Genomic DNA, 24,575 nt, shown 5'->3' with positions numbered 1-24,575 from the left:
CTCCTACCACAGCCACCTCACTGCGGGGCAACGCACCCCACAGCCACGCACCCGCAGAGCGAGCTACGGGTCAAAGAATCAGAGGATAGAATCGTTAAGGTCGGAAAAGACTACTAAAATCACCTAGCGCGAAGCCCCAGGGAGCCCCTCCCGGCCCTGCCCAGTCGTGGGAAAGGTGACTGCTAACACGAAAGGACTCCATAAAAGTAATACCCACTGAAGTTTTGTAGGGAAGTTCGCTCCCGCACCAAGTTAGGCGCTGCACAGGTAACACTCTACACTCCTCCGGCTGCCCTTAGCGACCCAGCGCAGCGCGCACTCCCAGCCCGGCGCACACACCACCGCCCGACTCCAGCTCCGCGTTCCCGGCGGACCCCGCACGCTACGAGTCCAAACCGGACACACAGCGCGGACCCACAGCCTCCATTCCCAACTGCCCTGAAGGGATCGGGCGGAAAGTTGACCTTTTTGGAGAAACAAATCGCTTCCCCTACGTTCTTCCGAGGAGACGGACGCGCTACCTCCACGCTGCAGCCGTGCTCTGGGATGGCCGCGACCGCCGCGCTGCCCCCGGCTCCATCATCCCGCCCGCAGCCCCGCCACGAGCCGAGCCCAGCCCGGCACCTGCCGCCGCGCCCCCCTCTGCTCCTCACCCTCTGCGTTGCTCCCTCATGGCGGCAGCTACTCGGCGGCGCCGCGAAGCCAGACACAGCGCTGCCGCCCAGCCCCGCCGCCCAGCACCACTGCGGCCGCCCCGCCGGCAGGCGGGCGTGAGGGAGAAAGGGAGAGGGCGGCGCTCCCCGCGCCGAGCCGCGCTGCACCGCCCCGGCCCGCCCCCGCGGCGGAGGGGTCCCGGGGGGCTGAGGTGGGCGCGGGCACGGCGGTGGTAGTTTTCTGCCCACCTTTACCGGCGGTTGCTGCGGAGTTCGGGTCACTCCCGCCGAGAAGAGGGCCGGCGGGGCCGGTTCTGAGCCCGTACATTTCCTGAGCGCGGGGACGGGTGCCACGTTTCCCAGTGTGAATTGTGCTTCATGCTGGGTGCGCAAATAAAAGCCAAAGACCTTCTCTCGGCATCACAAATATTTCCTATCCGTGTGGCCCGCCACCTCACATCACCACATCCTTCACTCATGGCAGCAGTGCTGGGTGAGGAGCGGACCCTACCCACAGCTGGGCAGTTTTTCATGTTTACATTTGGTTCTCTCATGGTACAGCCGCCCAAAAGGGTGCCCTATAAAACCTACAGAAAGCCTTAATGTCGGGAAGATGTCGGCCTGGACACGTGGAAAATTCACCTCACCCATGTTCGCTGCCTTACCACATCACTGCCCACAGACTGCTCAATAAGCACGTACCTGGGTGGTTTCCACCCTAAGCATTAGGATATTTAGGGCTGTCCTTAAGGATTCGGGTACCTGAATTATCTGGCTTTAATAATAGCCCAGCAGGGTTCAAGAGAAGCCCTCATGTTTTTTTGTAGAAGCTTTACAAGTGCAGGATGCTCAGGGGTCAACCCCAGCAACCGCCAAAGGCAAGAATGAAACCCAAGAGGGTGAAATGTTAACTTCTCATAGTTTCTAAACGGCCTAATTTGCTTCAAAAGGTCAATGTCACAGCTTTTGTTTGTCTTGCATCTCCAACACCGCTCCAACATGGCAAGAGGATTCATCTTAGTGTGGGCAGACAGGGCACCACGTTAAGGCTCCCTGGGTTACATATATATGTCAGCTTTGAGGCAAATGAACTGGCTGAAGGCTGTCAGTTGTTTCAATCAACAAACATTTCTTATCTCCCGCTAAATTTTAAGAAACAAGATATCTCTCTTAGCTTTAAAGTGTAATCTTTAGTGCGTTAATGGGGAGGGACTTCACGATCCTTTACGACAACGGCAGAGCATCCTGCTTAATGTAGCAGGACTCGCTGTGGCTGGAAGCCTGCAGCTTCACAGAAAAAGCATTTTGCTTTCTTTCAAGAAATCTCTGGTCCTGATCTGATCCTCATGATACGCATTCCTTCAATCTCTTACTGTTTCTAGAGTCTCCTGGTCAAGCTCTATGCTGCTATTACCACGTTTGTCTTCTTTCCCATACAATAGTGCCAAGTAATAAGAATTTAAAAACCAGTCTGAAATTCTCATGCTTTGCATAATCTTCTTTCTCCTTGAGTTACAAATAAGGTATTGTATTCAATTAGACTCACAGCAGGTGAAAACCCCAATTAGTGAATCCATTTTCTTGGCTTTTTTTTTCCCTACCTTACACCCACACACCACTTTTTTTTTCCTTGAACAATAAGGGGGAACTCTGAGTCATTCCTCAATTGAAAAGCAAATTAACCCTTTGATCTCCCAAATCAAACTATTACCCACTCAAGAACATCCAGGGGAAAACATGAGTGTTGAAAGATTAAAGGATTAAGGCCTATTGACTTTATAATTTGATTTTATAAAAAAAATACCTATTTAATTCTGCTTGCTGTCTCCAAGTTCACAAGAGATTTTAGCAACTTTTGACCTTGAGATTATACTTTTGCTGTACAATGCAAGCAAGTAATACCACTCTTATTCCAAATTATTTTTAAACTATTAATAATTTATTATAAAATATAATTTGTTTGCAGCGTAAATGGTTGCTGTCTTTGGCATTTTTAACCAAAGCAAGTCTATGTGCCATACTTAATTTTAAGCCACTTATCTGATTAAAAAAAAAGTCTTCTTCTGTAGAAAATAAAACGAGATTTCTGAACAAGCAGAATTTTAATTCCCTGTGGTGCTTTTCTTATCCGAGGACCATTTAGTCAATTTGGACACCTACACAGAGAATTTAACCAGAAGAACAGTGTTTATTTCTTATACTTCGTGCAGGAATGTATCTGATCAAGGTGTCTGTCTCCTTAATATTTATCAGTCCCAGGTGCTTCAGGGGAAATCACAGCCCCCTAATACAGGAGGGGTGATCTGCTTTCACTAATAGCATCTGATTCATAATTAAATACTAGCTGAGTACATCAAAACTTGGGATTTTCAGGTAGTACGACTGCACTGCTTGCTGTCCAAATGCTGATGGCATCTGTGCATCTGAAAATTCTCCTTTTCCAATCCTAATGCATTATTCTCAGAATTTTGTCACTTTTGTCTGAGGAAAGAGCAACAGACACAAAAACTTTAAAAATAGTAATACAAGCATAAAATAATCAATTCTCAAATACTATTGCTTGAGCGTAAATCTTCTCAGGTTTTATGAAGGAGATCAGCATTAGTACCCCATGTTACAGACAGATAAGGAAACAAAGGCAGAAATGAGTAGGAGCTTGCCCAGAACTGCTTAGGAGGGCAGACCTAACTTTGCTTGTAAGGTTGGCACTTAATGAATCAGAAAACTGAAGATATTTCTTTAGTTTTACTGTCACTGAATGTAAAGATACAACATTTTCCTATTAACTAAGTTTTGTTCCTGTCATTCTGTGAAGCGTGCAGTGTTCCTTGTACGCATGGCTCTACTATTTCACACTTATCTGTGCAGTGGATTAGCACGCACTAGCCTTGCGTATAAGAAGACATTGTGGTGCCCTGTGTTGGGCTGGTTAATCCGCTATGCTCTTTGAGCCCATTTTCTTTTTCTTGGTATAAATAAATACTAAGAATCACTTGGGATGGCACGATGACACTTTCCTGGATCATCTGTCTTAAATACGCTCCAAGGGCTGAAGCCTCCAGGACTACTTCTTTGTTCAGTGATAGCCCTCTCAGACAAGCCAAGAAGAGAATACTGTTTTGGATAATACTTTTTTTTTTTTTTTGTCTGTTTGAACATTACTTCTGAAAGCACATTAAAATACTGCAAATGCAATGCAGAAAATAGTTTTGAAGGTCTGCATTCATTTTCCCCAACACTACACTGTGAATTAAACACTTAGTAGAACATTCATTGCTATGCTATGTACAATCAGTTATTTGCACCATGTGAGAGCTGAGGAGGGAGCATGCCATTTCCCATTCAGAGGGAAGCACAGTTTGTGTCCTGCATGAATGGAGATGAGCAGGTGCTTCTTCTTCAACAGGGATTCTCCATCACACCATAAGGCAGCTGTGTAATCACAGAATCCTAGAACCACAGGGGTTGGAAGTGACCCCTGGAGATCATCTGGTCCAACTCCCCTGCAGGCTCCCTAGATTAGGTTGCAAGGCCTGTGATTTATATTGTAGAAATTAATCAAATTTATGTCACTACAAGTATACCATGTCCAAATCACCCATTTACATTTCTATTCAAGGAACAATTGGATTTCAAAGCTTGATGGCTGGAACGTTCTTGCATCAGACAGAGTAGGAAAAATGTTCATTAAAAAAATAATAATTCTGTAGTAAATTGTTGCAGAGCTTGCATCAATTTAATGCACAGTATGGAAAGTACTATTGCACAGCATGTGTAACAGGATGACATGTACCTCTGCCTTCCTTCACAAATCTCGTTTGGGCTGATCTTGCTTTTACTGTAGTAAAAACACCTGACTAAAACAGAAGTTCCCATCACCTTGCAAGATGAGCATCACAGAGCCCTGGGAGCAGTCTGTGTGGCTTACATTACACCGCACTGTTGATAGAATATGAATGATACGATGCCTGTCATTTTAGGTATACTGAATATACATACGAAATTTATACTATTGAAATCTTGGAAAGGTTAATTGGGAGAGGGTAAAACTGTTTTTTAGCTGGAAGTGGCAATGTAGGCAGCTTGCAGTAGCAGAGCATTTGTTCAGTCCAGTGCCAAGTGTAGCATCCAGGTAAGGTTATGTGCACTGTTGGATGTAGGTGGCAGCACATCCTGATTCCACCAGCGTTATGAGCTTCTCAGGTAAACACCTGGACATACCAAAGCCTCTTCTCTTCCCATCACATCCAGGTTGGATGTGGCTCTGGGCACCCTGGTCTAGTGGTTGACAACCCTGCCCATGGCAGGGGAGTTGAAACTAGATGATCTTTGAGGTCCTTTTCAACCCAGGCCATTCTATGGTTCTGTGATTCTATGATGATTTCAAGTCATAATTAGTAAAGAAAATGAAGAAAGAAGCAGAACCCCTTCTCTTCTGGGATGGAAATGAACTGGAATGTGGAGAGTCACAAGAGTGGGAAGATGAAGAAGCAAAATGCTGGCAAAATGTTAGATAAATAGAAGTATTAAAAAGCCTCTGAAGTAAGGCTACTGAAAAGTTAAACAGAAAAACGAAGCAGAACAGCATGCTAATCTTGACAACCTACAAATAAGACTTTAGAAATAATAATTATACCTTTTTAAGTTATTGGTTTGAGGAACCTGTATTGACAAAATGGATGGCTATCGTTTTAGTTCAGTTGTGAACAAATGAAAACTAATAAGGATAAATTAAACAAAATGATGAAGGCAAACTCTATTTCTTACTTTCCTTTGCGTTCTCAGTTAGAAATAAATGACTGTCTTGCCTCCTGGGGGATTAAAATAAGCAGGATTTCATAAACTCTCTTTCTCATTAAGTCTCCTTTCTCCTCCAAATCTTTCTTTCCACACATAAAATTCTGTGTTGTGAACACAGAAGCTGACTTCCCAGATCATGAACTTTTGTTTCCTGTCAATGTATAGACTTCAGTTGCAAGAGGCTCTCCATCTTACTGGCCTCCCCACTCAGGGACCAGAACATGTGACGTGATACAGATCACCATGCATTCCTGGTGACAGGGCAGCTCGCTAGCAGCTCCCTTGTCCAAAGTCACCCACAGACAGCAAAGGAGAGGCCTGCATTCCTTTTACACTGATTTACTTTTTGTTTGCATTCCATAAAATATTTATTTTTGACATTATCATCGGGTCTGTTTTTATGACTAAAATCATACAAACAGAAGATTTTTTCCTTCATTCATGACATTTTTCCAGAAAGGTCCTATGTAAATATTATCTTGGAGAGAAAATATTCATTTTGTGAAAAAAAGCCATTTAGATCACACTAGGAGATTACCTACTGGGATATTGCAATGGTAAGACTGTGCTTAAGTATGCAGAGGACAGTGCAAATCTATTGCATTTTATGACAGCTGCAAGCAGGCACGTTTCCAGTCAGACCACTAACCAGGAGAACATTACAGCTTTGAATTATTGTATGCGTTTTTTGTGTCTGTATTTCAGCTCTAGATGTCTTGCAGCATTCTCATAGATCATGTAACATCTGTTGCTTTAAAATGTACTTTGAACCTGTCATAACTACCATATCGTTTACTCAATGATTATAATGTAATATACATAACATTTTAATAAATTATTCTAACAAGAAGAAGCCCTGCCTATCTTTTACATACACACTAGGCTTTTCCAACATCTTCCCAAGCTCCTTAGCAGATACAAGAAGCTCAAGAGCTGTTCCTAACTTTTTCCTAGGAACCACACAGAGCCCTGATGTGAGAAAGGGAGAACTCTCTCTCTCCCTGTTAATCAAACTTGGGTTGATTTTGTTTCCAGACCAGAAAGGCTTTACCTTCCGTACTACATAAGCAAAGCTCACTTTTCCCGAATGGCATGACTGCTCTGCTCTCTATTCCTAAATGTCCAACGTGGGTTCAGAAATCAGGGGAAAGCATAGCACTGCACTGGAGGAAAAGCCAGTCTACAGAAGCTGATGGAAGGCAAGAGCAGCTCCACCTAACTAGCCTCACCAGTAAATCCATCCAGACCTACTTCTTCATTTGATGCAGGTGATGCTTCACAGGGTTTATCTGCATAGAAATGCAGCTTCAGATTAAGGTTATGCAACTATTCACAAACTGAGGTCAAACCTTCAAACAGCAGAAAAGTAAAAGCTTCTCATCTGACATTTCTGTAATGAAAACTTTTAAATTTCTTCCCAAAACAATAATCTATGACAAAATGTACTTCTGTTTAATTCAGTTTGACTGCAACATGAGGCAACTGTTCATACAGCTCTGACAGTGTATGCTCTCTAATGGCAGCTAGCAATACTCTCATCTTGTCCATGCCAAAGAGTGAAAATTAATGTTTATATATATGCTCATTTGAAGCAAGCATGGACGTACAGACCTATGTCAGCAAGTACCTCAGAGACAGATGACTGAGCATCAGCCACCATGGAGCCATGTCACAGCTATTAGCTTATCCTAATTGAATCTAAATGTATGTTAGCACTTAAATACTACAGTAAAGACAGATACAGGGAAATTTTCCAGTAAGATAAAATTTATTTCACAGAATCCTAGAATGGTTTGGACTGGGAGAGGCTTTATAGGTCATCTAGTTCCAACTGCCCTGAGATGGGGGGTTAGATATTCCTTAGCTAAGAGTAAGAAAAGCATTTTAGTCCTCTCAGCTTTTGCACTTAGGCATCTTTGTGTAGCTCCTTACAACATGTGAGTTGGCAGTTAATGCAGGACACAATCCTGTGGCTTCTATCTGATGATAGGATATAAGTCTTGCTAGACAGTATTTCACAGTTCAAACTAGATGTTTAATGATGAGAATGCATTTAACGAAACTCAGTGACTTGGTATACTTTCAGTATTTAAGAGTTTGAATTCAGCAAAACTTCTCAAAAGGCTTCCAATAAACTGTGATTTCATCAGCATACCTTCATGCCTTTCTCCAATCTCTGTTATCAAATAGAAAATGGAGTCTCTTAGTGAACAAATAAGCCTGCAAAAGGAAGATTCCTTTTCCAGCAAAGAAGCCAGATTAACCATGGAAAAACTTGCGGTGACAATCAGAGATACCTTGTCAACACAAATCAAAGACCATTGATCCATATGACTAAAGGAACACAGATGACTTTTGGGATCTAGAATAATCCACTCTCAAGTCAAGGAGAACAGTGACTTTGTGGAACTCAGAATCAGCCAAAATACATTAATTCTCTCTGTATTGAACATATCCTCATTGAGCCAATTAAACAAATTAGTAATTTGGATTTGGAACTATTTTCTTCATCTTTAAGAAACAAAAGTGCTATCTAAATCCTGAATATTTTGTACAGTCCTAAAATATGAAGAGGAAGAACCTTGTTTATGATCTGCATTAACATGCTTAGACCCCTGTAGCTACAAACTCAAAGGAACTATCCCTTGAATAAGTCAACCTACAATTCTACCATATCATCTTCAGTTTTTTCTAAAATAGTCCAGACTTAAATAAAAAATTATTTTGCTAGGCCTTTTAAGTGCAGTAATCTGTCTTCATCATCTTCTTCACCACTTGTTACACACAATGCCAGACTATTTTAAAAGTTCAGATTACCTAACTTCATACCTCTGTCAGAAACTCACAGCAGTTTTTGTTACCTTCATCTCAAGTAAAATAATGTATCACACTTAATCAAAAATTTTCCATATCCATATATGCAGAGTATTCACAGGATCTAAACCATTGGTGTATTTCATACTGTCTGCCCGGACTACTGCTATCTTTTATGCTAGCATTAATTCAATAGGCATAGATAACATAACCCCCTGCGTAGAAGGCAATCTTCTGAATGTCTTCAGGTCAGAAAGAAGGATCACCTGAATTCACACTTCCTGTCATAGAAAACATTATAACTGTTTGAACATTCATTCTTAATTCATTCAAGATCATAGAATCATAGAATGGCCTGGGTTGAAAAGAACCACAAAGATCATCTAGTTTCAACCCCCCTGCTGTGTGCAGGGTCGCCAGCCACCAGACCAGGCTGCCCAGAGCCACATGCAGCCTGGCCTTTAATGCCTCCTTGGGCAACCTGTTCCAGTGTGACACCACCCTCTGAGTGAAAAACTTCCTCCTAATATCTAACCCAAACCTCCCCTGTCTCAGTTTAAAACCATTCCCCCTTGTCCTATCACTATCCACCCTCGTAAACAGCTGTTCCTCCTCCTGTTTATACACTCCCTTCAAGTACTGGAAGGCCTCAATGAGGTCTCCCCATAGCCTCCTCTTCTCCAAGCTAAACAAGCCCAGTTCTCTCAACCTTTCCTCATAGGAGAGGTGCTCCAGCTCTCTGATCATCTTAGTGGCCCTCCTCTGGATAACAAAATCAGTCTGTCATATGACAAAAGAATTATATCTTTTGTTGTTGTTGTTTTTTGTTTTTTGAATTATCATTGTTCTCTTGAAGCAAATAATTTTCTTTTAGTTACTATCAACAGCTCTAAAGCCTGCCAGCTTTAGAACGAAATGTGATTTTGCTAGCAATTATCACCACTTAGTTAATGTCTTTACACTAATACACATCAGACCAGGGAAAGTAAAGCAAAGATGTTCACCTTATCTTTTACATAAACACTAGGTTAAGATGTGATGTCTAGATGCTCTTGTACTGTAGTAATGAAAGTTATTTTTTCTTATGAACATTGCACTTTTTTATCAGTAATCAAAAATGAATCTTTTGTTACTTTTCCATAGCTTTGTTGCTGCAGTAAGTAAGTCTTATTTCTCATTCTTAAAATTCTGTGTTTATTATTTCTCAAATTATTATCCTTCCACCCAGTTCCTTCAATTTGTTCTGTTTTTAGGGTAACTAACAGAGCAAATAATTTATTAAGGATAAAAATAATTTTGCAAAGATTTACCGATGCTGACAGCCTAAGAACTTTGGCAAATGGAGCCCAAGCAGGGAGTAAAGGATTAGGCCCTATCTAATCCACTGGTTTATCAAATCATTGCATTTAATACTGAACTAAAACCTTTGGAGACTTTTATTTTTAGCAGCTTGCCATACTGCTTATTCATTTGGCTTTATTCTAAGAATTACAATTTGGAAGTCAAAGAGAAGACAGATTTCTTGTTCGCGAGTAAGATATCATCATTAAAAGGCTTCTAACCCTTACACAACTAAATAACATTTTTTTTGACTCTGTGCAATATTATTACTTTTTTCTGATCAAATTTCTCTAGTAAACATTACATTTTACTGAAGCTAGCATTTAATTTAAAATTTTAACAGGGATTAAATGCAATGAAATCAATCGTTTGGTGATGATAGTGCACTCCGTTGGGTAAGAAATGAAGAAAGTGATTTGTTTTGATAGCTGTTTCCATGTTAACTTTGTTCATGATGCTTGCTAGTAATCTGGAGAAAAATAAAGCCAGTGGAACTGTATTTAGACTGTCATTTAATCGAATGATTAAGTCTATGAAACAGGCGAGAGTGATCAGCTCTCTAAATCTGACAGGAATTTGGTTATGTAGACTTTCTAGTGGCACATTCTTTTACATCTACACTGCTGTGTATGTCTGCCATGAGAGTAACAGTCACCTCCATGTCTGAATTTCACACAGTGGCTCTTTTCTGTATTGCCGACAGCTGGACCACTCTCAAGTAGAGTAGCCATGGTACTGCTCTGCTTTCCGGTTAGCACTGCTGTGGACCAAAGGCATGATATATTCTCAAATGGTTTGACCCACTGTAGTAGTAGTTGTGGCCTGGAGGTGCAGTAACTTTATGAAACTATTCTGACTTGTTCCTGCAGAATAATTTCATCATGTTCATTGGCCAAAAAAATCTCCTTCCACTGGGGGAACCAGGAGAGTTCTAGAACAAACCCCTGTGATTTTATTGCCATGCAGCAGAATATAGGCATGAGAACTTTGCTGGTCCAGATTCCCTAGTTTTCTTGATAACCCTACCACAGCAATCAGGTGGTAAGCAAATTAATTATCTTTAGGTATTCATTTCTATCCAGAAATGACTTGACAAAACAACTGACTCATGGTCAATGAGGTCAATTATGAAATCGTGTTCCCTTTTCAAGTGTGCTGCATGCTCTGTGTGCAATTTCCGAAGTTTGAAGCAGTCAAACAGTCTAAGGAAAAACAACTGTTATTTCCATTCCAAAACCTTGTAAGCTGGTGCATTTGTTGACAGAGTTTACCAAATTCAAGAAGCACTGCCAGTGCATACCAGCAAGAATCTGGACTCTGATTGCATTTCTTTCTAAAACTTTCATTATATACAAATAATGGCTCTTGGTAGAACTTTTGTAAAAGAAACTGGCAAAAGGTAGGACATGGAAAGAATACTTGTTTGCTCTTTTGGACTTCTGTGTATTTGTGTAGACTAAAGCATTTCACCAAGTATGTGAACTGCAAAAAATAACAGTGTGCTAAACAATCCTATAAAGCCTTTTAGTATATCTCATAGTACATACTGAGCTGAATTTTAACTCTAAACAAAATTTGGCTCAATCCCTCAGTAGGTAAAGGTTGCTCTGACATTGCCAGACTATACCATTCTCTGACTTTTTCTCTGGCAAGTCGATGCATTTTTAATTTCATGGGTTTTGTTGTTCCTAGATGGGCACAGTTTATATTAATTCCAGTCACCAATCTCAGCATTTAGAAAAGACAGTTCTTGTTTACTTAATTTTGGTCATAATGCTGAAATTGTATTTCTCTCTACCCTACTTTTTTGTGTAATTTGCAATTAAGAGGGTAATTTAAAACTATATACAGAATACTTAACCCTAACTGCATTTTCCATCAAGCAGTGTCATAACCCAAAGGATCACTTGGTCAGTCTCTTACACGCTGTAAAGTAGAAGAAGTAAATAAATAAAGAACTGCTACAACTTTTGCTGGCACGTGAATAGGATAAAGGTGGATATGGAGGCAGTGGGTACACTGTATAACAGCTTCCACCTGGCATATCATCTGTCTACTGCTAGATATGCTGAAATAAATAAATGATCAAAAAATAATCTTATTAAAAGAAAGATCAACAAAGTCAGGATGATTTTGGAAATGAAATCAGACTTTGCAACACAAGTGATATGAAAGGTGCAATATGATTAAAATGCAGAATCTTATTTATTATACATTAGGTAGATCAAAGCTTTGCAGTGATAACAAGGCAGTGACTAGATGTAGCCACCTGTTTGGTCTCACTTGCAATGGAAGTCTGTTGGGTGAAGCTGTATTAAAGATCGGCACTGTGGGTGACATGAGCAGCTTGTTTGAAAAAACCAAGATTATTCTTATTTTGCCGGGCAGATTTACTCATCTATTCACCAACAGAAATGTCACTTTTTTAATAAATACAAAAAATGCAAATTCATTTTAATTCAGGGAAGTTTCTGAACCAACTGTCAGAAACTAAAGGTAAATTCTCTCACCGAGACACATCACATACTTCTTTGACACAGTGGCAAAAAGACCTGAAGAGTGTAGAATTAAGAATACATTTCCATTGTGGTTTTGGAGAGAATGCTGAGCCTTGCAGCAGGCTGAGCTCAGAGAGAAGAGACGGTGACAAGCAAATTATCTAGGGAAATAAAATTTGGAAAGCAGGGCAGGAAGCAGCTTTTTGAAATGTTTTAGATTTTTTTTTTTTTTGTCTCTTTTGTTTAACTTCCCTAAAAAAGGAAAGCTGTGATTTAAGGAAAGTGTGTCGGTGTAAATGTATAACCATTATTGGGAGAATCTAGCAGAGAGAACTCAGGAAAGCTGAAACGATGTGAGATGCAACAAGACAAGTCAGGGCAAGGCAGCGATGAGCTGTGTCGGTGTCCTTGCAACTTGCTGCAGAACTGGCAAGACAGATGCGCAGAACTTGCAGTCTGGAGAGGCCAGAGCAACATTAGGATCTCAGGACTTTAAGTGAATGCTGGGAGGAGATAAACTTACATACAACCGAAACAAAAAGGAGGAGTGAGCAAAGATTCAAAAACACCCTTTTAAAAAGTCAGCAGAAGTTTAATTTGGGTTTATAATACCTGGAAAAAGTTGGTAAGTACTTTAAAACCACATGTACCAAAGGAGAAGAGTTTGGGAGGTCTCTGGGTGTTATAAATATATGCACCAAATACACTGACCAAAGCCAATGTTAGGGACCAATATAGGAGAGAGGAAATGCACTGCCTGACTCCATCCAAACACGATGACTACTGAGGGACTGCACAATGTGGGCATAACATAGGCGAGCTTAATAAAGGATTCACACCGACAGGCTCTTTTCCACTGCTTATTTCTAGAACAGTGGACAAATGCCCCAGAGCAAAGTACTGATAAGAGTATTGCACTTGATTTACTCAAGAGAAAACTGAACAGATACTGATTCACGTTATGCCAGCAGCGAATGTTTATTCTACAGTACTTTGGGCAGTGATGTGAGAAACTATGATACACAAGAGGAAATGCTGAGAGCCAGATTCTGATCTTTTTTATGCTTCTAAAAGTAAGAGGTAACTTTGTTGAAATCAATGAGCATATCTTTCAATTCAAGCAAGCTGCTTTTGGCATGGAACTTAAACTTGATTTCCAAACTTCTGACACATAAGTCTGACAGGAGTGTAATAAGACCCCACCATAACTCAGCAGGTTCTGCTCATTTCAGGTTGTTAGAGTGCAAATAAATGTTTGTTTCGTCCTCCAATTGTAATCAAGAGATGAAATCACAGGATCTGCAAGCAAACACTAATATGCAGTGACCCTTGTGTCATAGCAGAGTCAAAATAGTGCAAAAGCAGATGAACCAGTAATGTGCAGGTCAAATGGTCAAATATGAAGAGATGGAGTACTGTCTGCAATTAATATCTGCTAAGCGTTTTACATTGCTTGGTAATGTTACAGCAGTATTTAAAAAATAAGCACTTCCACTAACAGGCAGCAATTAAAAGAAAAAATGAAGTTGAGTGCACCTATGTCCAGAAATACAATCTCTTGGTGTTTTTCACTTATGCCTACAGTGATGGTTTATGTCAAAACAGCTCAGCTCAAAAGGCAGAAGTTCAAACCAGTATTTAAAATTGTGGTGAGATCATGCATAAAAGACTTTTGGGAGTCAGATTTTTAACCTTTCAATTTCAGGTGCCACTTCAATATGCTGAAGTATAGGGATGAAATATGCTCTTTGACAACTGGGTTCAATTGACTAAGATGCTCTCAATGGCAGAAATTATAATGAAATATTTCCTTCTAAAAACTGAAGTAAGATTTCAAGATACCTTTATTCCAGAACTTGTTTTTGTTTGGTTGGTTTTTATTCCTGTAGCCACTGATGTTTCCAGTCTCCGCTACAGATTCATGTTACACTCGGGAAAACAGCCACAAACTGCTTATTTCCATTCTCCAGGATTTCTAGAAGTTGAAGCTGAGTATGATTTGAAGATTACTATGTGAAACAGAAAACTGAGAATATTTGCTTATTTATGCTTCTGGAGCTCAGTGTTTAGAAGGGGAATCTGCAGACAGTGTGGCATATCTGAAATCTATACTCACAGAACGGTAGGATTCTATGAACCTACAATTCCATGATTCTGTGATCTCCTTATGTAGAGCAAACTTAGAAACTTCTTTAATGAAGAACAGTTTCAGTAGCTTTTTCAAGGATGCACTTAGATAAAGAGAGGATACATGCTTATATTTTCGGAAATGCAGTTTACTCATTTTTATAAGCAAGAAACTGGCAATTTCCTCTCATTTACCACAACACCACACAAGTGTCTGACTCTGAATGAAAGAAGTCTGGAATGGAAAATAGTAATCTGTCACTGATCATTCCCAGACATGGTCTCTCTCTCTCTCTGTAATTATTACAGTAAACAAGGCTGTAAAACCCTTGCACTTTAGGTAAATCTTTCTAATGACATCATAGTTCAGTGCTTGCAAAGAAGTAATAATTTAAAAGATCTCCAAAGATGATTTTCTTAAATGTAGGCTACTTGTTTCATGGTTAAAAAATTCAGCATTGCAAGAAACTATGATTGAACTTATCCAACTTAGCCAGATGTATAAAGAAGCTCGCTTAGAGAGAATGTTGAGCTCTAAATGAAGATTGAATCATAGGTTCAGTGAAAATTAGACAGTTTTTACAATGCTCCACTTCACCACTGAATGTATCTAAGATTAAATGGCAAAATTCTGCAAAATATTACAGTTCAGTAAGAATGTATCTTCACTGCAATAGGGCATGGAAATTTAAGAGAGGAAATGAACTTTCTAATCCCCCAGAAAGCATCCGACAAGCAGCAAAGAAGGAAAAAAGTAGAGAGAATCAGCAAAGGTGAAAAATTAACTTGACCTTTCAAAAAGGTGCTTGTGTAAAAGAAAGACAGTAAGTAGTGGAGCAAATGAAGCTGTATGTATGCGTTTCAGAACGTCTGAATATGGCAACTCCCTTCTATGTTAAAGCTCGCCAAGTGCCAAGCACTGAACATCCTTGGTTAACCCACCATGGGCAGCTAGTAGTTATCCTGCAAGTAGTTTTCCTCAGGTATATTCACCACTTTTAAAGGTGTTCCATTTCTGCAGGTCCCATAAGCTGAAAGATTAATCAGTGGTACAAGGGCAGACACTAGCAAATCACTGTCTGAAAATGCGTCCCATATTACTAAAATGAAGGAATATTTTTAATGGAATGGATTATACCCCCTAGTTTTTGCAGTACAGAGTAGTGTGTTTACTTGTTAAAGACTGTTCTGTGCAAAAATCTGCAAAAGGAAGTATTTTAGAAAGAAGAAAGAAAAAACCTTCCTGTGCCAAATTAAAACCCAGAGACATAATGCTGGAGAACATTTAGTTACTTCTAATTTGTGCTTGTTACTGATGAGCCAGGATGCAGCAAATTAAAACAGCAGTCCTTCCACTGACCTCACCCTGCTCATCGTCTACTTTCTTTAATGTCTTTCCCTTGCTTCTCTTTTCTGACTCCTTCCTCTCTCTATCCACAAAATATTTGTTTCTATAGCCCAACTGTTGTTTCTCCTGTAGGGATTGCAACGCTCTTCCTTGAACAAGACGTATGACAACAGGATGCCTTGGGGAGCTCTGAGGAGACGTGGCTCTAACCAGTTTCTCAAAGTGCAAAATACTGCCGCAGCAGGCTAGCAGACATGGCCTCAGACCACAAAGGACATCGGAGTACACTCATGACCTATCTTGGTCTCCCTTAAGGGAGACTTCTCTCCCCTTCTAAACTGTGTGAGACAAGTTCATACTGGAATGCTGTTTCACTAGAGGTGATGTATGTACTTACATTTCAGTTCCTCAGAGGAAAGGAAAACAGGTATAGAAACGGCACAATTTAAACACCAAAGCAGCACAGGGCAGATGCACGCCCCACTGAATGGGGCACTGCCCATGTTTCACCCTGCATGCATCTTTTACAGATTCTCAGCAGAATCTGTTACTTCGTACAGATTCTTGAGTAGAAGTGACAGACTTCATATAAAACTGCACTGTTCAGCAGCAGGCTGGCAATGAATAAATGTTGCTCGGGAGGCTAGACATACACAGCTGTAGAGATCATGAAATTCAGCCTCTGTCTTGCAAAATAAACACCTCAAAAAACTGGGAAATTCTACACAAGGGACACTCAAATGAATACAGAAATTTTACCTGAAATATGTGAGTTTGAGCGCCTTCGCTGTTTATGAATGACAAGTAAAGAAAAATCTTTTTTTGGAAACAAAAGCACAACAAAACATTTGCTGTTGCCCTGAATACTAATGATGGAAGACTGTTGCTATGGTGATGCTAATTTTAACGCTCTTGCCTGTGGACTTCATATGAACTGCCCGTTTTAACTTTTGCAAATGTCATTTACAAAATGAAAACCCATTAATGACTGGCGAGGGCACAATGTTCCACTTTAATTAGAATAATAAGGAATGCTGATGCACAAAGTACAGGTTTGTGAATTGCTACAAAGCCCACACTGTCAAAATTAATTACCACTGATGAGGATTTTATTCTTTTTTTTTTTTTTTTCCTCCCAAAGAAAGCTTTAGAATAAGACAACCACAGCTTGACTTGGAAATGAAAGCAGGCTTTCCTTTTAGTATCAAGGTGGAATAAAGAAGTTTGCAAGACCAACAGTACAGAAAAGGGTATGGCACGGCTTAGAATTGCAACTGAGCCAAACAAGTAAGCAAGCGCTTTTCAGTAATGGGAAAGTACAAGTGCCAATGCTCCTGGGAAAAATAAAGTATTTTTCAGAGAAGCACCTGCTCTCAAAATCAGTCAGGATTTGGAAAATGGACTTTGGGTTTTTAGAGAGTTTAAGACTACAAGTTGAGGACAAGTAAATGAGTGTGCGCTACAAAATGATTCTGATCTGTGTTGGTGGGATAATGTGGTAACTTGCTCATTGCCAAGTGCTGGGCCAAACAGATGATGTTTAGGGAAAAAAAAAAAACCCATACACAGCAGTGGTAATCCCTTTTGTCATGCCCAAATGATGAGCATACACTTCTTGTGAGAGGGGAAAAAAACTGCAACTACCATTTCTGTTTCTGGGGAAATGTCTGAGAATATAAAGTAGTTACTGTGTCGATAAGGGCATTTCAGTAGGACTGACTGCAATGAGGAAAGCATACTGCAGTGAAAATCATCACAGGCAGCTGCTGAGAGTACGTTATTCAAACTAATTGTTATTATTAAATATCTCCATTGTACGTAGCACCGCCTAGAGAACTGAATTTAGAGTTGAGATCCATTGTATTGCATGCTGTATGAACATAAAGAAAACTTTCTTTTGTCAAGAACAGAGCTGTGAAGAACTTGATTCACCTTTAGTTTAAGGCCCAGTTTCAGTGCTAGATCACTGGAAATGGGGCTGGTGTGATGAGGAATAGCTGCTAAAACAGTTATCTAAATTCCCATTTCTGACAGCTTCTGTCAGTAAATGGTCAAAAACTTTCTTCCAGCAGTGCTGGTATGGAATTTACTCTCAGTTTACTGGTGCTCTTTAGCTGTGGTTTAAAATGAGTTGGTCAGTTCTGCCATTGATTTTTTGGCTATCATAAAAGCTGCTGATCCTGCATACAGCTAAGTACTCAGGTATGCTCCAATATGTTTGCATTACACAGAAGGGAAGTACAGGAAAAAAATATAGAGTTTGCTGAGAATGGATGTGTCTACTGAGTCTGATCTCAAGTGAAAGCTTTCTTGCTAGGAGTGCATTTAGTCAGGACTTGTTTTCCTCTTGCTGCTCAGAGGAGTAACTGGACAAGTGAAGACCATTCCCATCAAAGACCTTCTGCAAGCATCCAGGATTTGTCTCAGTGGGGCATTATGTTGTAAATGTGAATGTCCACAACTGGTTATATTTTTTTGCTGATGTTCACAAATATGCTTGGTGTATAGCCATACATACTGTGCTGAACAGCCATAACGCCTCCCACTACTCTTGAGTCAATGGGCTAAAGCCTAATTTGTATTTCTGCAACACCTTGTCCAATTGTGTTATTTCAGAACAAGAAGGGACAGAGAGACCCTATTCTACTCAGGAAAAGCTGTAGCACTAGCTGCAATTTGGAGGGAGCCAGAAGCAAACAGCATTTAACAAACAGGGAACCAGTGTGTGTTAACAAACTGACACTGTAAACTAAGTTGGGCAGCTTCCCAGTACTGGGAGGCTACAAAGCTTTAGCTTAATGGAATTTATCTGAAATAGAGAAAGGCATTTGAGACAAATGTCTCCTATAAAATGGCTACTAACCATTCTTAGGAAGAGGAGAGAGGTGTTTCTGGCAATGTCAGTCCCTCCAGCACTGACATGCAAAGAATTGAAAGGACTTTAAGACAATCGAGCTTGACAGTGTTGGGGATCTAGACTACATCACTCTCCATCAAGACAGGACAGACATCTGGGAAAGAAAGAAGTATTTCTGCTGCTGTTCAAACTTCTCTGTTAATCCAAGTGCACAGAAAGAATGTGGAAAGTGTATGCCTTTTGTGCACAGGTACAGCAAAATGGATACTTCAAAGCATACTCTGAGGTTGGATGATGGAGAGGGAAACAGTGCCACAAAAATGTCTCAGTTTGTATTCCATATTTTGTCAAATATGCAGCAAAATACTCTGGGCTATTGTAATTCATCTTATGAGTACTGTTGATCCAGTGAACATAGCACTTTTTAATGAATAAGTAATAGCTGAGTCTGGAGTAGATTACTGCTCATCTGAGTGACTGAGTACTAGCTAAAAATCTTTTGGGGGAGTATGTCAGTTTTAAACAGAAATCAGAAAAATACCTTTATTTGGTGCCAGAAAAGGAAATAAAATATTTAAAGGATAAGCAACACTAAATGTCTAAGTAGGCATAAAATGCACGTAGGGGGCCTAAAGGATGGCTGACAGAGGCAGTAAAACATAGTGTAAAATAACTAAAAGAAACTTCAACAGAGAAGCCTAGATAATTAAGAAAACTTATCTAGTTTGGTCTTTTTGAGCTTAGGACTTAGCTATTCAATGGGGCATGCCATAAAGAAAACAAACAAACAAACAAAAAAAACCCCACAGTAATTAATGAGTTGCATGTAAAAGTTACCAGCACAACTAAATGAAATGGACATGAAATAAAATGACATATGAAATAGGGTTGCTATTAAGATGTGCACAAGGACTGAAGACTGAAAACAGTGCTAAGAGAAAAGTAAGATAAAGAGGGTGATGGGCTGGAGGCAGACAACCAGTGGGAGGACAGATTCTGCAAAGAGTTCATTAGAAGGCAAGGGAAAGATGCAAAAAAAGCGAAGGGTAAATTATTACACGCGAAATCCTGAAAACAAGCCAAGAGAAAACAAAAATGACAGTGGGAAGATGGTTTGCTCAAAGTGGTGGAATGACCTAGAAGAATGTGAACACTGAGAAGATTCTTGGAGCTAGGCAACAGGAAACTGTTAGTGACCTCGTAAAGAGCTGTTTTAGTGGAAAAAATAAAGGCTACAGAAGGTAGAAGAGACTGGGCAGGAAGAAAAACATGGACTAGCAATAGACACAAATTCCAGGAAAAAGAGGGCAATGTTCTGGATGTTGAACAGTGTCAGAAGAGAGATTTGTTTTATCAAGGACAAATGCAAGACTTGCATTCAAATAAAGAAGTAGCAGATAAACTTCAAAGGAAATAGTTAAAAAAATAAAAATAATAAGTCTTAAAGAAGATATTTTTACATTCTCCTGGCGTCTAAAGCGCTGAAAACATTAAGCAAATAGACTTGTTCTCTAACATTCAGATTTTTGATGTCTTAACTGTCATTTTTCCAATTTCTTTTTTTGAAATATATTGCCTATAAATGATCAAGAAACTTGATATGACCTCAAAGGAAACTTGTTTCACACAAGAATCTTCCCTTTCAAACAAGCAATGATTTTAAACCTTATTTCCCTCACTGGTACAAGTCCATATCCCTGAGTTTATACTACTGTACATTAGTATATGATTTCCTTTGTTGTGGACAGATCATATGGCCAACCTTCATTGGTTGAACATTCTTTTTCTTTTTCTCATCTCCTCCTCTCCTTCCTCCCCCCCTCTCCCCCCTCCCCTCTCCCCCCTCCTCTCCTCTCCTCTCCTCTCCTCTCCTCTCCTCTCCTCTCCTCTCCTCTCCTCTCCTCTCCTCTCCTCTCCTCTCCTCTCCTCTCCTCTCCTCTCCTCTCCTCTCCTCTCCTCTCCTCTCCTCTCCTCTCCTCTCCTCTCCTCTCCTCTCCTCTCCTCTCCTCTCCTCTCCTCTCCTCTCCTCTCCTCTCCTCCAGAACCCTCTCCTTCTACCTCCTGCTTCCCTTCCCTTCCCTTCCCTTCCCTTCCCTTCCCTTCCCTTCCCTTCCCTTCCCTTCCCTTCCCTTCCCTTCCCTTCCCTTCCCTTCCCTTCCCTTTTTCCCACATCAAATTATTAAAATCACAAAGTTTTTATTTACAAAATATAAAATATAAATGCAAGCTCTCTGTACTGATTGAGAGTGTTGTTGTGGGGTTCAAGTTTTTCTTTTTAATGTGTTTAATTTCAGAATGAATTTTTAATGAACCTGAATTCTTACAACTGAATATCAGTCCTGCCTTGTGAAAGCAAACTTCTACTACGACTACTTTTTTATAGTCAAGATTCTGCAAAACATGACAATAAAAATAATTGAACATGGCTGTTATAGGTAAAAGCTGATAAATACATGGAAAACTGTTTCACATTAGAACTTAAAGTTTCTCATTTTCTAATGAAATTTCTTTTCTGTGATACTGGAAACTGCAACATGACTGCAGCTGGTGATAAAACAGTAACAAAACTAAATGAAATGCAAATTAATGACATGCAAAACCGTAACGAAGATGTAAGAAAACCTATAATAAGTGTAGGCTTGTTTACTTCAGAACTTTTTTAAGTTTATCTGTTCAATCACACTTATCAAAGTCTATGTGTGATTTATAGAGTCCAGGCACTCCTAGCAAACATGGTTAAAGAACCCTTAATCGACACAAATCTTACTTTCAACACTTTTCAGATTGTTCCTTAACTGTTTGGGCAGAGGTACTCTAAGGGTGCATATATGTGCATTCAATATATTATTTTAACCTTAAGATTCCTATAAAATTTGCATTTTTAAACCTCTGAGTGAAGTTTTAGTTGATGGAAGATCTGCCTATGAGTTTGCTCCATATTGTTATTACTTAAATGGTTATAGCTGAAACTGAATTATACACAAAGTTCCTGAGGGCCATTTATAGTCCTCTCTCTGACTGTAGTCCTTTTAGTGCTGCTGTTGCTGTTGTTAGTACCTAGCAGTATCTGCATTTCCTTCAATTTTGTGTGTTTTATAAAAAATGGCTAGGTAAGGTCAGCCAACAAAGTTTCCATTGATGAAGTCCTTACAATAAATGCAATTAAGCAGACTTAAATTGAAGACGATATAGTAGATAAAAATCACTGATCTGGGAGGACATATAAAGCTTCTGATTTCCTAATGAATGTGCAGCTATTCTGTGTTTCATCTTGCAGGAAAATCTCTTAGATTTTTGTCACATTCTTCATAATGCTAAAATATGTATTAGTTTATATATATCACCTTATAGCACCACCAGGATGGCAGATGTCAGATTGGAAAATACTGGCTGGAATGAAAGCTTATTTTAGTGTTTCAGTATTTTCCTACAATTGTAAACCTTGCTTTTTATTTGCCTTCCTCATATCTATTTATTACATATTTTCAGCTCACAGCAGCCGAAATTGTGAGAACAATAACACATTTGTATTACTGTGTACTCTTTCACTCCTGTATTCTAGAAACGTTTATGGGATATTTTCTGATGTAAAGGAATAATGAACATTTCTTAATGACGAATGAAGTATTACACCCATGGCCCAACCACACGTCCTCTGGTGTGCGATTAAAATCTTAAATACAACTATGGTGTTTCACATTTGTGTTATAGTCATGACGCTATTATGAAATCATCTGTTCCCAAGCCAAACACAGATTTCCAACCATTTATGCTTTATCTTCATGTCTCTAGCATTTTTTTCCATGCTTCACACAGGATGTAGTGATCCTCAATAATTAAGTTTATAACATTTACTTCAGCAGAAGAGCTTTTAAACAAAAATGCAGGCAAATGTATTTAAAGCAAAGCAAGGTAAGATACATCTTTGCCTCTCTGCTCCTGTGCCATCTCTACTCCGCAGTAGTGGGCTAATTATTTAAAGCCACTTTTTCAACTTTCACACTAAAATAATATAAAGTTATCTAGCAAACATCTGAATTCAGAATACCCAAATGTGACCGAATTATTGTGGTTCTCGATACTTGTATTTTTTTCTTCACAAAAATTCTAATGTGAATGTTAATCCCCCCACATCCACTTCATTAACATCATAATTTATCTGTTCACATTATAAAATATGAAACATGCAAGTGAAGAATAAAACATAAACAAAAGACTTCTGCGAAGGTTTGCAGCAACCTTCCTTCATAGTAATTTAGTGCTGTGCTAAATGAGCTCGTACCCCCTCAAAGTCTCCAACTTGACTTTTACAAACAACATCTATGCAAATTTTGGCCCTTTTGGAAAAGAAGAAATAAGACTGAGATACACAAACTGAATAGCTGCTAGGCAGCAGTTTGTCATCTCCTCTCCTCTCCATACTACTCAGTAGGCTGTTGACACCATTTGGTGATTGTGCTAGGTACACAGAGTGCTGCTTGATAATGGTTCTCTGTTGTGTTGTACTTATAAATGAGATTATGGTGCAATTTCCATGGAAAGAGAATGAGTGTTTGTCTCATCAAAACTACTTCTAAGAAAAACAATTTATTGAAAGATGTGATACATTTTTTTTATGGTTAGTTTTCCTTAAATTATCTAGCCACAGATTTCCTAATAAAAAAATGTATCTGATGAATAATTGAAATTCAAAGCAAATATGTAGTGTGCAAAAGGCTGCCAAGCCTATAGATCATATTTGAAATCGTGATTTATCTCAGAAGGTTCAAATTCTTAATCAGAAAATGAGAAGCAAGAAAATGAATATAGACGATTTGATTATTCCTAACCTATTGGTTAGACTCTTTACTTCGTATTCTTTACGTAATGAAGAATCTTTCCTTAAGATCCGATCTTACCAACATTTATACAGTTCCCAGTTAATAAAATTTAAGTTTTCCCTTAGCATCCTTAATCTCTAAGCTTAATACATACACAAAGTACTTCTCAAGATTGAAGATCTAAAGACATGGATATCACAAAATGGATGTGTAACAGCATTGCTGCCATTATCTGACCAAAACAAATCTTGAAAGGAGTCCTATATGGAGAAAACTGGTTCGTATAATCCATTGTCACAGTTCAGTTTGTAAAGACCACACAGGTCACCCGGGACAAGAAATATGTTGAGACAGTGCAGTGTATAGGAGGAAAGGCGTCTCAGACAGTCAGAGAAGGAGCAGTCACATGAGAGATTTAGCAACTTCAGTGAGTTCATTCTCAAAAAGAAATCAAACCAGGAAAAAATCTGACCTCTACCTGATATGGCCACAGGAGAAGCAGAAGCCCACCTGGTATCTCTGGATACAGCGCTCGGTCTTTGCTAGACTGTTGCTTTGCCCTGGATGCCAATACCAGAACATCAAACAGCCTGCCAGAGCCATGAATCCACATCAGGTACAATTAAAGATGCATGTTGTATATATCCATTGTATTTATAATAACTATTTTTTTTCATTGGTATTGAAACATAGAATTATATTATCTATCTATCTATCTATCTATATATATATGAAACATAGAATTATATTAGACTGATGAGATCACAAAGAAGACAAAACAGCACTGTAGGTAGAGGCAGCAACTTACTGCTGACTCTCTTACAGGGATGCTACTTTTCTCACGTGTAATGGGGAAACAGCCTGTTCATTGTGCATCAGGAGAGACTGAACCAAGGGCAATACAGACAACAGAGTGGGCAAGTGCTATTTGGGAGAAGCTGTCAATCTACTGAGGAAACAAAGGACTTACAAAACTTCTCAGTATAACAAGAATATGTAAAAAATCTGAGATATTGTTCCCCATTCCCTTGAAGATTTCATTGGACAGTTGTCAGAAGCTGTCTTCTCTTTGTCTGTCATCTAAATTAAGTATGTAATTGATCTTTAAAAAAAGAAAAGTCTGACAGGCAAATCTTTCTATTTTTTTCCCTTAATATGTCTAATCTTTTCAAGTTCAAAGCATTCCAGTGGAAATCAAACATAATTCCTATTTTTGAATTCTGCTCATTAAGCACACAATGTTTAAAACATGGGCTTGAAGTATATGGCAATAAATTTCAGCTATCAGGAGAAGCTGTAAAATCTATTTTTTATGGA

The 24,575-nt window shown here is 39.4% G+C and overlaps 1 protein-coding gene across 37 annotated transcripts in view; it reads right to left on the bottom strand.

Annotated features, from left to right (window-relative positions):
- DMD (dystrophin) overlaps window positions 1–24,575 on the bottom strand; it is a 1,163,614-nt gene that overhangs the window by 81,971 nt on the left and 1,057,068 nt on the right. For 5 of the 37 annotated variants that reach the window (XM_046919779.1, XM_046919670.1, XM_046919690.1 and 2 more), the window contains exon 1: window positions 654–747. The exons of the other annotated variants lie outside the window; for them this stretch is intronic. In XM_046919779.1, the coding sequence (XP_046775735.1) occupies window positions 654–673 (20 nt within the window). In that variant the 5' untranslated portion in view covers window positions 674–747. Of the gene's footprint in view, window positions 1–653; window positions 748–24,575 lie in introns of those variants that run through there. 37 annotated transcript variants of the gene reach the window in all.

Source organism: Gallus gallus, chromosome 1 (assembly GCF_016699485.2).
Source record: "Gallus gallus isolate bGalGal1 chromosome 1, bGalGal1.mat.broiler.GRCg7b, whole genome shotgun sequence".
Lineage (NCBI taxonomy): Eukaryota > Metazoa > Chordata > Aves > Galliformes > Phasianidae > Gallus > Gallus gallus.
Note: the sequence above shows the minus strand (reverse complement) of the source record. Positions and strands in the feature narration are given on the sequence as shown.